Source organism: Diadema setosum, chromosome 10 (genome assembly GCF_964275005.1).
Source record: "Diadema setosum chromosome 10, eeDiaSeto1, whole genome shotgun sequence".
Classification (NCBI taxonomy): Eukaryota; Metazoa; Echinodermata; class Echinoidea; order Diadematoida; family Diadematidae; genus Diadema; species Diadema setosum.
This window is the reverse complement of record NC_092694.1, coordinates 4,562,051-4,577,548: the sequence shown is the minus strand read 5'-3', so window position 1 is coordinate 4,577,548 and position 15,498 is coordinate 4,562,051. Positions and strand designations below refer to the sequence as shown.

At 37.4% G+C, this 15,498-nt stretch overlaps 1 protein-coding gene across 1 annotated transcript in view; it reads right to left on the bottom strand.

Annotated features, from left to right (window-relative positions):
• LOC140234350 (tyrosine-protein kinase Fyn-like) overlaps window positions 1-15,498 on the bottom strand; it is a 54,800-nt gene that overhangs the window by 24,087 nt on the left and 15,215 nt on the right. Inside the window, exons 2-4 of the mRNA XM_072314408.1 lie at window positions 14,516-14,736; window positions 12,417-12,513; window positions 11,262-11,360 (exon numbers count right to left, since the gene is read on the bottom strand). Coding sequence (XP_072170509.1) covers window positions 11,262-11,360; window positions 12,417-12,513; window positions 14,516-14,711 — 392 coding nt within the window. The 5' untranslated portion in view covers window positions 14,712-14,736. The remainder of the gene's footprint in view (window positions 1-11,261; window positions 11,361-12,416; window positions 12,514-14,515; window positions 14,737-15,498) is intronic.

Sequence of the window (15,498 nt, the reverse complement as noted above, 5' to 3'; positions counted from 1 at the left end):
TGTACTAAAAGAGTCATTCATTCGGGTCTTGCAGAATGATATAGTCTGGATAACGCATTGATTTAAAAAGAAAAAAATATCAGGAAAAACAAATTCAAATATTTATTGTCTGTATGATAATTGGTATCTTGTGCAGTCTAATGTGCTGTACCTCCTTCTTTATAAAAAAACAAAAAATTAAACAATACAATTACTTTGAAACAAAAGGGAAAGTTAACTTGGCAGATCATTTGTGAGGATTTCCTCAAAGTTTCCAGAGGATTAGGATGCCGATTTCCCCATCAGACAAAGTAGCTAGCATCACAGTTGACAAATGCATGCAAACATATAAGTGAACATTCTCAGTTTCATGGTTTAAAAAGAGAGTAATAAATTCAAAAGTCAAAACAAAACAGAAAATAAAAACATGGATATGAGATCCCACGAATAGCTGAAATAGAAATCATGGTCATTTTCTTAGACATTTTTGAAATTAACTTCATTGGCTGCATTTCAAAGAAGAGGAGAGTTTTGTTGCTGTTGTTTTTTTTTCATTGAAATGCAACGTGCCAGAGGAACCATATTCATTTCTTGTAAATAACATATTAAAATGTGTAATCCCATACTAAAGCTGCATTGAGGATAGGTGGGTATTCTAAGGCAGCGTTTATCTAAAACTTTTCTGAGGCAGAATCACGATCCTTAACACGTTTGAGGCATTTTCAAAGGTTAGATAAACGCAACCATGTTTTCAAACGAGTTTAGAAACGCAGTTTTGGAAAGCCTTTCAAAGGGCGTTTTGAAGCACGTTTGAGACCACAATCGCCGTTCTGTGAGTAGATAAACGCGATGCCGTTTTGAAACGCGTTTATATCTCAAGGTCAAATCACAGCTGTTTCCGGTTACAAGCGCTCTCTACCCATTATTTGTGTATGACTGAGGAGGCATGTTTGGTGGTACAATGCAGTTGACCTTTACTTCCCGGGTCAAACAGCGCAAAGCAGCTGCGCAGTGACACCACTTGAGTCAAGATTGTATGATGGAATAGATAAACGCGGCTCCCGTGAATCGCGTTTCAAACCACGTTTGCAAACACCGTTCCAAAATGTTTAGAAACGTGATTCTCTCTCTCAAGTAACGTAGATAAACGCAGCCTAAGATGTATGTGCAACATTGATATAAAGTGACATTTAATACACAAACTCATAAAAAGAAAGAACATGCATTCAGCTGCCTTCATCATTCAGATTCTATTGTAAAACAGGACGGGTTTAATAGTTTGACATTTTTGAGGAGCGCTGAGAATGTCAAGCACTATGTCTGGTGATAATGACAGATAAATTTTACAGTTTAACTAGCTTTTACTATGCAAGCATAACACTTCTCAATTACATACACTAAATCTTGGTTTTACTTATGTACTGTAAGAATAAAAATCTCCTCTATAGGGTACACAATGCACTTCTTGCTGTATCACATTTTCCGTCTGCAAATGTAAACTACATAGTGCCTAGAAACAGAACAAAAATGAAAATGACTACATGGCAAAAAGCTCTGCTACTAAAGGCCATCGTCATCTGGGTATCATCAGAAAGACACAAAATTTGATAGCTCCGATCTGCAACCACTTCCATTATCTGAATGAAATCCTTTTTCTCCTTCCACGCTCTCAATTCCAATAAGCTAAAAACTTCCAGATGACTTTCCCATCTTCCTCCCCCACCTCTCCTCCCCACTTTTGTCCGACATCGCATAGATTGCGTCTAATTTTCAGCTCCACTGTTGTTGCTGTGAGTTCAGTGCATCAGCTCTTTATTTTGTTTTTCTATACAAATGTATACACAATGGGGAAGGTTCCTCAAAATGCATTTGAATACAATAAATACAAGGAGATTTGATAATGAAACACAAGGTGAAAATTTGTTGGAAATCTGACAATACGTTAAAAAGTTCTGAATTATTCAAGTTTTCTCCCAACTAAAAAAAGGTGTACAATGTAGACTATTCAACTTGCAAAAGGGCCACTATATACCGATTTTCTTCTTTCTTTCTTTTTTTTTAACCAGTTTCCCCCCAAAATCAAACTGGCTGGATGCACAAGTTGATACATGAAGTGTTTCTCATGTTTTCTGTGGGTGCCAAGGAACAGACTTGATTTGGCATGGGAAACTTCTGCATGGTACTGTCTTAAAACAAATATGTAGCAATGCTACGTTCACGGTAGATTAATCAGTGGGATTTTCTGGGGAAGACCGAAAATAGCGTGCGATTTCCTGTTATGAAAAGTCAGTGAGATTTGTCTTTAGGCTAGGCATAGTATCAAATGACAGTATTATCATAGCAAAATGTATATATTCACATACAATAAATGTTCATACCGTGTAGTCAGTAGTAATTTCTTTTCACACTGACAAGCACTGACAGCTGATTGTAATCAATCATGCATGGCATACAATTGTATCTATACTATTCATTTGGTCAGATGGATTGTGATGATTAATATTCTAAACCTCTACATGACGACTTTTAATGAGAAGGGATAGTTGCAGCTACTTGAAATCAGATCAACCATCATATACATTCTTTAATATCCCATTGAGTATGGACTGATTTTGCTATGTATGATAGACATTTCCCATAGACACCTGCGCGAGTATACTAGGGACTCATCTTCAATGGTTATAAATTGTTTTATTGTAGTACTCTTTGACTGTTCTCTTTTAATACACAACCACTGGAAAAGGCATGTGGGAATGACATCATTCACTCTTGTAATTTGTACAGCTGTATGCATACGGTACTTCTTCGCCAAAATGAAAAATTGTTTCATATTTAAACTGGTCCAAGTAGAAGTTTCAAAACTTCCTTTTAATGTCTGATTTTTATGATATCCTCTGTACACTATTAAAATCTGCTTCCTTTGCTTTGACTATTCTGTATCAAGGTATATGTGAATATGACATTCATCCTGTATGTGTATATTGCACCTTGGTATTGTCTATTTGATATTAAAGGTACCTGTAGGCCTACAATGCACTATGTATATAATACCTCATAATGTAGATTTCTAATGGAATGATTTTATCAGCTGGACTTCCTCTTTATAATACCAGTAAGAAATGGAATTTTAATTGATTTGCACAACTAGATTGGCCAATATTAAAAGGAGAACCTTTGAAGGTCCTTAAAGTCCCTGCCATATTACAAAACAAAGAACGAAAGAAAAGAAGAATGACACAAGATGAAGAAAACAACCACAAGTATTTTCATTCAACAGCACAAACAACTTACTTCGATATCAACAATACAGACTTTGGCCACTGTAGGTCCTTATAGAGTGCAATGTTGGTTTCTAGTCAATTTATACTGGAGCTAATGTTGTATTGGGCACAGGGGGGTTGGAATGCAATAGATGGAATGCTGAGTGTATGACACATAACCACTTGTACAATGTGCCCTGCACACATGTACAGAAGTTTAAACACGGAGAGGAATTCTGCCTTTGACAGTCCTGCATGACATGTTTCTGTGTTGTAATTCCAATTGATTTGAGCTCAAGAGCTCAGTGAATAGGGTACTACAGTTGTACACACATTTACCTCACGCACACAATGATGTTCTACAAGCTTGTACTTTTAATACTCATAAGGATGAAAGCTTTCATTATAGTTTTTGTGTTCTTTGACTTGAAAGGCATACATGTAATATGATTGCTGTTTAAAGTGCTCTACAGTCAGATCATGTATATCAGACCAGTTTCACTTTCATAAACACCGCACACGGAAATTGCACATACGTGTATCCTCATAAATAGTTAGTAGATAATATGGTATTTGGTTCGTATTTACAGCTATATGAAATCCAACATTGCTATGAGATATATTTTATAGACACTAGGGAAAATGCACTTTGCACTGTGCCTTTTCTTTATTTAATAAATCAAGCTATAGACAGCAACGAAACCACCTAAACTTGTTCCCCACCCTTTTGTTTTTGCCACTTGGAGATGAGATAAAAGCGTAGAATGATCTACTGTACAAAGGCGTGTTCTTTTCTGCAATGGGATATGTCACACAGCAGTGAGCGACCTATATAGAGCGAATCTACAAGCACTGATATTTGGGTCCACCTACGCAGTATGTAGTCTCACTTGTGTTTACCAATTGTTGCAACTTTATCGCAAGCTCATAAAGGAGAATGAAACCTAAACATGTACCGAACTCTCTAAATTCCGTGGATTGAAAGTCAATCTAATAGATTGTAGTCAGGGACAAATCCAAAATTGGATTGAAAGTTTCGATCAAATAACATTGAATTCTAACTCTATTAGATTGAAAACTTCAATCCAACATTTGGATTGGTCCCTGACTACAATCTATTTCAATCTAAGGAATTTAGAGTGTAATGAATGTAGAAAAGGTAGAGCACAGGATCAGTAAAGTTTGCAGACAATCAGATAATCCCTTTAAAAATTCAGAATTTTAGAAGCTTGGTCCATCGTTACTGGATATGAAAACAAATTGTGATGTCATAATAGGACACTATAAGAAAATATGAAAAGAATTCAATACAATTTATTTTTTTTTTAGGGAAAGTACACATTTCTTCCACTTACATTGTATCACTGAGATATGCTGAGGGTAATTATTATGCCCTCTGCCTTCTAAAAAGAGGTGTAAGCCTTACATCTGTAGTAATAGTGCTCCTAGAAAGAAAGAAATTATGTAAAATTATTTGTATATTTTCTTTTAGATGTCACTGTCCATGCAAGACATCATAAAATGTTTAGTGGGTACTGAAACTCCCAAAATTCATAACTTTTGAAGGGATTGTCTATTTTTTTCCAAATTTTCACTGATAAAAGGTGTTCTACTTGCTGCTTTCACTCAATCAGTTTGGGGTCTTATTTTCAGGTTTTAAAAGCGCAATTCTAATCTATATCATCATTTTATATTCCAGCTTTTAATTCTTTGAAACAAAAATAACAAATTGACACTAACAAAATGGTATTAACTGTAAAATGTGTCATCTATATGGACAAAAATTATATGAAATTTATAGGATTTTAGAGCCATTGACATCAACTGCATCCTCAAACTCAAAGTAGCAAAAGGCTATGGTGTCATCACCTAAAACTGTTCCATTGGTTTGAACACAACAAATTTGATCATAGAATGTTTCTGGTCACAAATTTTAATAGCAAAAACTACCTCTTTCTTATGTCACTGGGCTAAGATACTGCAAGACTCGACCACAATTTGACAAGAAGGATACAATTTTTTGTTATTGATTTCACATAAAAATTTTATACCAACTACATGTATAACAAAGACAGGGAATTGCGTATTTATAGAGATTTGAAGAGATCCAGACATCCTTGTTGAACAGGTTTAATGGCATCACCATCTCCCCCACATTACACAGTATACTAACTGTAGCGTTGCTTCAAAAATCACTGCCTCATGAAAACATTTGAAACTTTAACAATTTCAAAACCCTCTCATGTTTTGGTACAATTTTGATAAAACTTCATGCATTATATTTGTCTGATACAGTTGTATACTCTACTTTTAACCCACTCAGGACAAGTCCCGAGTATACTCGGGCAGGGGTCTATGGGAAATGCATTTTGTAAGAAAATCTGCCCGTCCTCAACAGGTTAATAACTCAAAGCCAAAGCTTCACAGTGTGGTACTGTACCTTTATATTGGAACAGATGGCTACTCAACAGGTCATGTATGTAAAGAGGGAAATTTGGTGCACTATGATCTCTCAGTGATGAAAGAAGACTAGGGTATACTGTAGTTCATAAACGTGATCAAGATGGGGAAGCTGCGTAGAAAGGTATCTTGCTCTGGCCTACCAAGAGTTCATGTCATGTACTTTGGATTGGTGTACACCACACGACAGTATTAAATACAGGTACTTTAAAATGTAAATTCTTGCTCAGACATGCCTGAACACATGTTGCATGTACCTGCTGATCTACTTCGTCCGTACCAAGTGTAATATTCCCTGTTATTCCATGAAATAAAATGGTTACCTTACAATCTGATCATTAGTGTCAACAACCCAAATCTCTGGGGACTTTAATATTAAAGGGAAAATTGAACAAGTGCAACTTTTCTGGAGGCTTTCTCCAGTGCTCAGTAAATGATGACAGCTCCACTAGTGAGATAGGCTCTTATATGTCCCAGGCATTGCAATTTAGTTTAGGGCTGTGTTGGGCAAGCCTAATTATACAAGTTTTCCTGGTAGTCAGGAACATTATTTGAAAGAGTGGTATGCATGAGATATGAATACATGTATATGCATTAGCTATTAAAGCAGTCACAGCCTGCTGCCCAAAGTTGCCTACACTCAAGCCCTCGACAGGTAGGCTGATGTGGTGGTTACTCTCTGGCACTACGCCAATGGTCACAAAAATAGGGAAATTCCCTATTCAAACAATAGCCTGTACCCGAGTGGCGTAATAAGTACAGCTATTTGCAGTCAGTACATTTGCTCATTTTTTTTTAATTCTATTTTGTCTGAAAACGTTTCCTCTTTTATATACAAACACAATAAATATTAAACCCACAGAAGAAGGATGTAGAGGTTTTCCTTAAATAGTCCTGAGATTAACCCCATGCTATGTGTCTCTTGTATGTTGCACATTTGCTCAGGTTCAGCTGTTTGTATGCAAACAGTGATCAATATAAAATGGGCTACACGTAAACGTATACTACACTGTAGGTCCTACATTTTTATCTTCAACTGTAACAACCACAATGCAAGCACAAATCATCAGCTGTCTCCCTGCCAGTAACAGCTACATGAACGATATATAAATTCTTAAGACAATTCAAGAGAAAGAAAAAATGTTCAGTTTGTCAAATTGTTAAATAATATCCCTTTTATGATACCACTGTAAACCTTGATTTTGATCATGTGGCATGTATAAATGCACATAGACTTTGTCAAGACTCTCCTGCTATAGAGGGGATCATCAAAGTCAAGCCCCAGCAAGAATCCTGCCGATGAGGTATAGCATCTACTCATCACTGTCCCATACCATTCATCCTCATGCTGGTGTTTGTGAACTTCAAATCTGCTCACTGAAGTTTCCTTGGACTGTTGATATTGTTCCCATGCCGTTACTAGTGGTCAGGGTTTGTGTACTGGCCACACGCCATGTGCAAATGAATGAAGCACCCATGCACAACAAGCTGATGCCATGCAGGGCTAAACTTTCTGTGTTTAAAATATCCCTTTTATGATACTGTACTGTAAACCTTTTGGTAATGCAGAATTCCTATACAAACAGGATTTTAAATTACTCCTAAAAGATGTTATGGAGCTTGAGTCTTTTGAGTAGCTCATGAGGAAGTGAATTTCACAGTGTTGGTCCAGCATGAGCGAAAGCTCGTTCCCCCTAAGATTTCTTAGAAAACGGAATATGTACAAGAGACCAGAAGTTGAGGATCGAAGAGTTCGTGTAGGTTGGTATTGACGAAACAAACTAACATTGTAATCAAGAGCATGTCTAGAGATGGTGCTTTAATATGTTTTCAGGTACTGTATGATCAAATAGAGCTCACACTGTGCACCAGCACAGCCCTGTTGACACAATGATTCCAGAGCACCATCGCCATTTGAGTTTTTACAGAATTAAGCGATCATGGGGAGAATTGACGATCTTAAAAATCCCTCACGCTAATTTGCCTGACTATGGCTCTCTGTGCTCCCTAATTGTTGGTGCCTATGGTGTGAAGGTCGTAGAAAAGGCCTATAACATATGGGCCGCTTCTTTTGTTATCATACAATGTACATCCGCTTCCTTTCAATATAATCTTTAACATCAACTGTTTGTTTTCTTTTTATTGTGATATAAAGTAAGTCATGTAACTTTGTAAACATTGTTCTAATTCAAAATAAGTTCAATAGTGACATGATGATGTGGTTTTTAATATTGTAGTACTTGATGCAAGTTTCTGGTTTTTTGGTGTTTTATTGTTATTGTAGTTAGAATTGGAATATTTTCTTTAGAAATGATTGAATGCTTTACAGGAGGTAGGAGGAGATACACGAGATACATAAATCCTTCATAAAATTTGGCTGTAACATAAAGAAAAACAAAACATGTTTCTAATGTTAGCATGTCATAATATGTTAAATAGTCACCACATGACAGAGTAACAGATTTTTATTTAAAAATATACATGACTTTCAATATGCTACTGAAAATACTGAATGGGCATTCTAATGTATAGTGCAAAATATTTAAAGGTGACAATCACATGAATTTAAATGTTAAAAGTGTGAAGAAAGACACAAAACAAATTAAACCCAACAAGCTATCAAATCATTGTCTGAAAGGTGTGTTGAAAGAATGGAAGATACATTCACTTTGATGTGGTGTTCATGTAATAAACAGAAACCTCTAAAGACTTAAATATAAGTTCCATTTTGAACACTTTGTGAAAAAAAGAAAACAAAAAGAAAACAAACAGATTGAACTTGTGAGAAAATTCCCTACTTAACTGCATTCCATACCATAAGTGCCCAGAATGTTGAGGTCTATTAAGCGAGAGTGCTTGTTATTCTCAAGTGTCTCCTTGTGCGCAATGCCATGCCAAGGATTTAACACACCAGTTGCTCAGACGTTCCCGACAGTTTCTGTTGACTTTGCCATGTATCCAGTTAAAGGGTAGGGCGGGGTTGAAATTTGAAACGCGTGGCTGGTAATAGCCAATCCTATGTCAACTTCTTGCTGTTAGCTTTACTGTAGCAAAGCCTGATGAACACATTATACAGACAGTTGGGTGTATAATGTCATTAAAGTACGGTCTGGATTCATAACCAAGAGTTACTTCACCAGTGTATACTGACTGACAGGTGATGCAAGTGGTATAAAACATTGCAAAAATTTGGGACATGGGACTCTTAAAAGACACAACAAACATTTGAGCGGGTGGGGAAAAAGTTCAGTGCAACTATTAACCCATAGAGGACGGAATGATATTGCTACAACACACATTTCCCATAGACACCTCCCCCAGTATACGCCGGACTTGTCTTAAACGGGTTAAAAATGCATACTTGTTTTCAAAGGGAGGGGGAGGTATTAAGACAAAAGAATCGCCTTCCCCCACCCACAGTAAGTTTGCAAATAACCTGTTTTATGCTCTCAAACATGCAGGACAAAATGAAAGTGTGCCTTTATGACTGTTTCTTCCTTGAAAATATCAATTTCTTTAGTCCCCTCAGAGCACTTTATGGTCATACAAAAGGATTAAAGATGAGCTGAATATTGACTCTAAATCTGAGTGAGAGTGAAATTTGATTGCCGTCTTTAAACAAATATTGCCCCAAATGCCAAACAGAATAAACAACTGTGAGTCTCATTTGTAATGACGCATCAAATTTAATTCTTGGAAAGCATACAGCCAGATTTTAAAAATAGGCACAAAGATATGTACATGTACCTTAAAATTTAGACAGATGAACAGAAACACAGATAGCAGAAACTAGATATAGTCATCAAAGTCATAGAAAAGATAAAATATGATACAAAAAAAATATATAAATACATGAAGCAACAATCATATGAATGCAATTACAGGGATGTGTGAATGTATATCGCTCGTCACCAAAGGCAGAAATGAGCTCATCTCATTTGACGATCCTTCTCCCCATCCTCTCCCCCCCCCCCCCTTCATGATGACAAAGGTGACAACGACCAGCTAATTACGGTTTGAAAGTAACAGATGTTATCTATTATACAACACCTGAGAATGAGATCGCATAGTGATTGGCCAAGAGCATGTCACAAGACATTCGATAGAAATACCTATCAAACTCCTTAACAGAGACAGCCGTGCATTAGGCCCCCGGCGTGGGCCTAATGCACGGATCTCACAGGTACTAATACACGGCCGCTCGACTTACAAGTGCAAAGCGCCAGCAAACTACGTGCTGGCTGCACTGGTTTATTCACAGGCCAGGCGCGGCGCGGCTGCCGGGCATACTGCAATGTAACATTACAAATGCGCGCAGCTGTCTTACATACAATACATTGTAGCTGCATGTATTGCATATATTACACAATCTCTGTGTTTTTACTTTTGACTTGGATCTGCTACATGGACCACAGTGACCTCAAAATCAAGCCTTCCCTTCAATTGAGAAACCCTAATATTTGATTAGTTCAAAGTGCTGTGTTTTTATACAAAATCATAGTCAGAAATAGACATAGTCTAGACCTCTAGTCTCTAACGTGGGAGATCTATAGTCTAGATCTACTGGCATTAAAGATCGGCCAAGTTAGCTTAACGTTAGAACGTTCTCCATCTAGTGTAGACTGGGTATAGACCCTGCAGAGTTTGCTTTCATTCCCGTGTGGTCGAATCATGGCGAGTGTTTGAATACACTGGGTGGTTTAGAATTCTCGGCCTAATTGTTACATTTATTTTGGGGCCTTCCCAAGTTGCTGGTCATTAGAAATAGTAGTGTGATTATGGACAAGGTGTTGTATAAAACAAATAATTTATGATTTTGTTCATGCACTTAATATCGCACTCAGGGCAAGATTCGCCACTGGTCTATTCAATTGCGGCTCTATGCACCTTGTTGAATAGACCAGTGGCTTGTCTCGCGTTTCGTGCGGTATTCGTGCCCAATGCATACATAACTCATACATTATTCATATAGTAACAGATGCCGATGGCTATGAATGGGATACCACGGAATATTGCATGAGTTAGGGCCAATTTTGCACGAATCGAAGATGAGACAGTGCAATATTGGCCCTAACGAGTGCAATATTCCCTGGTATTCCATGAATTGATGCCATCAAATATAATTATCATCATCTACAATCAAGTAGAGCAAGCATAAACTGCACAAAATTACCGGGCTTCTACTCGTCTTTGAAGTTGACTCGGCAGTCACATCCCAACACTGAAAAGGGGAAGCCCCTAAAACTGCGTATGAAGCGAGCAACTAGCAAGATGTTTGCATGCTTGTGAATTGTAACAAAATGACGCGCACTAGTAGCAAGCGTTTGCGCACTCAGCAAGCGCTTGCGCAACAGACGAGACAGAATACGGTGTGATCTTGAACGGCCAGTAACAACGGTAGCCTATGGGGAATTAATACGTTGGCCTATGCATTTTGTTCAATATGCTCTGACATTGAACGGTAAAAATTGAGCGGACAACGATACACGTTTTTAATGCGCTGCTAAAACGTCTATATGTAGATGATATTATCTATTATTACTATAAAATGCAATCACTTACTCTTCTCGCTTCATGCTGTCTATGGGGGCGACATAGTTGCTGGGTACGTAGCCTTGTCTGCCAGTCCTCTGGGAGCGGGCCATCCACCAGTCTCCCTCTCTGTAGAGATAAACAGAGAGGATGAAGGGGTTAAAGGGATGGTACAATGTATAGTTTTGGTTGGGATGGGGTTTCATGCGTAATGTTTTGTTTTTGTTTTTTGTTTTGAGATTATGAGTAACCTGTTATGAAATATGAAAGAGCACATAACTCTGAAAGGTATTAAAAGTTTATTTGATGAAGATTGGTTTCGAAATGACTAAGATATCCAATACAAAGCGATTTCAACAAAAAGGTGGAACCAACCTTTTATCAGGATGGCTTTGTTTTTCTGTTTCTGGATATCTCAGCCATTTTAAACCAATTTTCATCAAACAAAAATTGAAATCCTCTGTTGCATGCTCTTTAACAGATCATAACGTGGTTTCTATGTATCTTGCAAAATTGTAAAGGCTAAATCCTCATCTCAACAAATACTACACTATCCCTTTCAGATGAAAAGAGAGAGATGTTGTAGGTCACCAACACTGCACACTGGCACTGGTCCAACAGTCCCTGACCATTAAAAGTCCCTGATGGACCAGTAACAGGAATAGACCAGTAAAACATGAAAAATTGGGTACCTACTGGTCCGACAGACAGGTCAGACCAGTAGAAAAAATGGGTTAGTGCACATAACAAAAATTCACTTTTCTAGAATTATGAAAGAGCAGTGGACCAACCGCTTTCAGAAAGCAGGGGGAATAATTGCTACCCTTAACATAAATGTCAATATCAAGTTGATGGAATTTGTAATTTTCATGAAAAATGGATATTTGTAGTATTTTCTTTATATTTTCTTGATATTGTAGTCCACTCATACATCATAACCTCTAGCAGTCTCCTCATCCAGCGGTTCCAACACCAAAACTTTAAAAATTCATAACTTTTGCATCGATTGTCCGATTTTCTTCAAACTTTCACTGATGTGTTCTTTAATGTTGCTGCTTTCACTCAATCCACATTGTTCTTGGGGTTTATCTTCCCTTTAAATTGTCAAAATTGATCATGAAATGGTATGTTTCAGGAAAAGAGTGAAAACTAATTTACAAAGCTTGAAAACGAACAATGCTTTACGTTTTTGTGACGTCCAGGACGTCCCCTTTGCGGAACTCCAAGTCATCCTCTGATCTTGCTTCATAGTCGTACAGCGCTGTAAAACTTTGGACGACAGCTTTGATAAGAAGAGGGGAAAAGTAAAGAAAAAGGAGAAATATTTTCACATATTGGCACTTGTGAGACTAATTTCATTTCATAGTTGCAGGAATTTGTGATCAAGAACCAAACTAACAGAATGAATAATATCAGTTCTTCTAAATACAATAAAGAACAGAGTGATTTCACACCTCAGACATGACACAAATGTAGTTTTGTTACCATGCACAATATTTACCTCCATGGAAGGAGGAGTTTTTCATCGGTGTTGGTTCGTCTGTTTGCAAAATAATTCAAAAATTTTCAAATGAATTTGAATGAAACTTGCAGAAAAAAAAAAAATATTATACAGTAACACAAGGAACAAACAAATAAATTTTTGTACAGATCAGGGAATTTTCATGGATTTTTTAAGGTTTTTTGGTCTTTTGGCAGATAGGATCAATGAACTTGGGAGTTCAAGCTGCGTGTACTTGAGGTTTGCATACGCTCAATAAAGTGCATGCTCTGCTCGGGCGAGGCACTGCACAAGAAGAAGATGATGTATTAATGCACACATAAGGCTTCTTTATTGGTAAATTGAGCGATTTTCAGCATGCATTCATGGGTGGACATCACTGAAATCTATGCAAGAACAAGATCAACGGTGGAAATGAGCTGCTTGGTGGAGGTCTGCACTCTCAAACTGCTTTTCTTGTTATATAACTTATTGCAAAATATACTTCAGTGAACTAAAAAAAAAAAATGTGACAATAAAAACACCATCAAACATTTACTATGCATGATGTACACATGTACAAGCCAGTATACATAATGAACTAGAGAAGCACTCTGAGAGCGCAGACCTCTGCCAAGCAGCTCATCTTGTTCTTCTGTAGGTAGAAAACAGGCTACCTCACCACTGATCTTGTTCTTCTGTACATAGAGATCAGTGATTTCTACCCATAAGTATGCAGCCAAGCTGAAAATCGCCCAATTTCCTTATACAGTTGTACAGAAACCTTTTGCTACCTCATCAATGCCAGGTGTGCCTCGCCCTGGACCAGCTCAGAAACTAGAGCACGCGCTCAAGTGCGTGTATGAAGACCTCAAAAAATGTAGGTATCTGATTGGTTGAGTGTCCATCATGTGACATTCAGTTAAAAATACTTCATCGCACACGTCTCAGTCAGCCGTGCATTTTTTTTTTTAACAGCAAAAATGGATATCGTATGGCTGACGTCACCAATTTCCATTGACTTTTACATTAAACTCACAATTGACTCGAAGGTTTTGTGCCATTGCACGGTTCTGATGTCGCAATAAACAAATGTTTGAAGCAATAACTCAGCAATTACAAGTGCGCTTTACAAGCGCATAGTTTGTCACTCAGTTTTGCACACAACTTCACCCGATCGGTGACAGGAGGCTTGAGTACATAGGTGTACACGGCTGACTGTGACTGTGCTACTTACACTATAGTCGCCAATCAAGGAAAATTGTTGCATTTCTGTGCTACATTCAAGGATATATATATGGACCAATCAGTTGACATCTGAGGTGCTGTATAAAACAAATAGTATATGATCTTTACTCATGCAGTGGAACAACCAAGATTTCGCATTTGGTGAAAGATGAGGCACACTATTCAACTCGGCTTTGCCTCATTGAATGGAGCGCCTCTATCTCTCACCTCATGCGAAATCCTGTACCGTCGCACTTGTGACCATTCACTATTAGAAGAGTTTTATCGCAAAACGAGCTGACTCCATTCTTATTAAGTTGATATATATTTGTGATTAAAGCTGCTAAAAAAAGAGAAAATGATAAGAAAACAAAGGATATTTTTTAATCACATCTTCTAGAATATTCCTTGTTATGTCACCAGTTAGGTATTACTGGAAAGGTTTAATTTTGCTCTATCTGATGATCAATGGACTTTCTTTGAGATGTTTAAAAATGGCGCTTAGCTCATTTTGCAATAAGACTCGTCATTTGTAGAAAATTCGGTGAAATTATAGATTGTGTACTTCTGGTCATACCTGGTCTCGGTGAAGCAGAAGGAATAATGGCATCTGGCGTATGGAACATTATGGGGTTTGAAAGGGGTCTGCTGCTGTTGGGGTCTGGGTAGGACTGTGGAAAAGCCAGGGGAGGGTTCATGGACAAGGGGGGCTGGCTGGAGGACGGCCTGTAGTCCTCCCCCCGGTCTTTGTTGCTACTTCCGACACACCCCATCACTCTCGACTACAGCATAGCACACCTGGAGGTGGGAAGACACGATATGGGACTGAAAGAAACTTTATTTACTGTATCTTATTTGTTCAAATTTGAACTTTCTGAAGCCAACTGGCCATTGGCCAAGTATACATTAATGTGCTGTAAATGCAGAAGTTTTTGTGATACATTAACTTTTGCCCGTTTCATGCTTACTTAATATTCTTGAGATGACATCATCTGTCAGAGAGATGATGTCATCTCAAGAATATTGGTTTGGAAGGATTTTTTGTGGGCGTTCCTAGAGTAATCTGAAGAAAAAATAGAAGAAAAAAATCATCAAAAATATATGGAATGTTTCTAGATATTTGTTTTACCGCAAAAGTGATGTTGAGGGTATCATACATTGTAAATCAACACAAATCAACATGCATAAATTATTTGGATTTCAGGGCCCCTTTAATACACAGACCAATGGCAATACATCTATCATCTACTTTTGCATTACAATACACTCATCATCAACTTTTGCATTTGCATGTAATTTGCAATAAAGAGCAATGAGGCATTTTTAAAGGTTGCAATACCATGATCCAAATACTTGACAAACAGTAGAAGGGCAATTCCACGCCAAAGTGGACATGACATCTAAAATTTCAAATTCATATTTCCCACGCAATTTTGGTATCAAATGAAAGCTTAAAGTGTGAATTTTATTGATTTGAGTAAAAATGTTTAGTATTATAACATATTCGGGGTCAATTTTTCAATTGTTTAACTAACCTTATTAATTTTCAAAAATGCATAA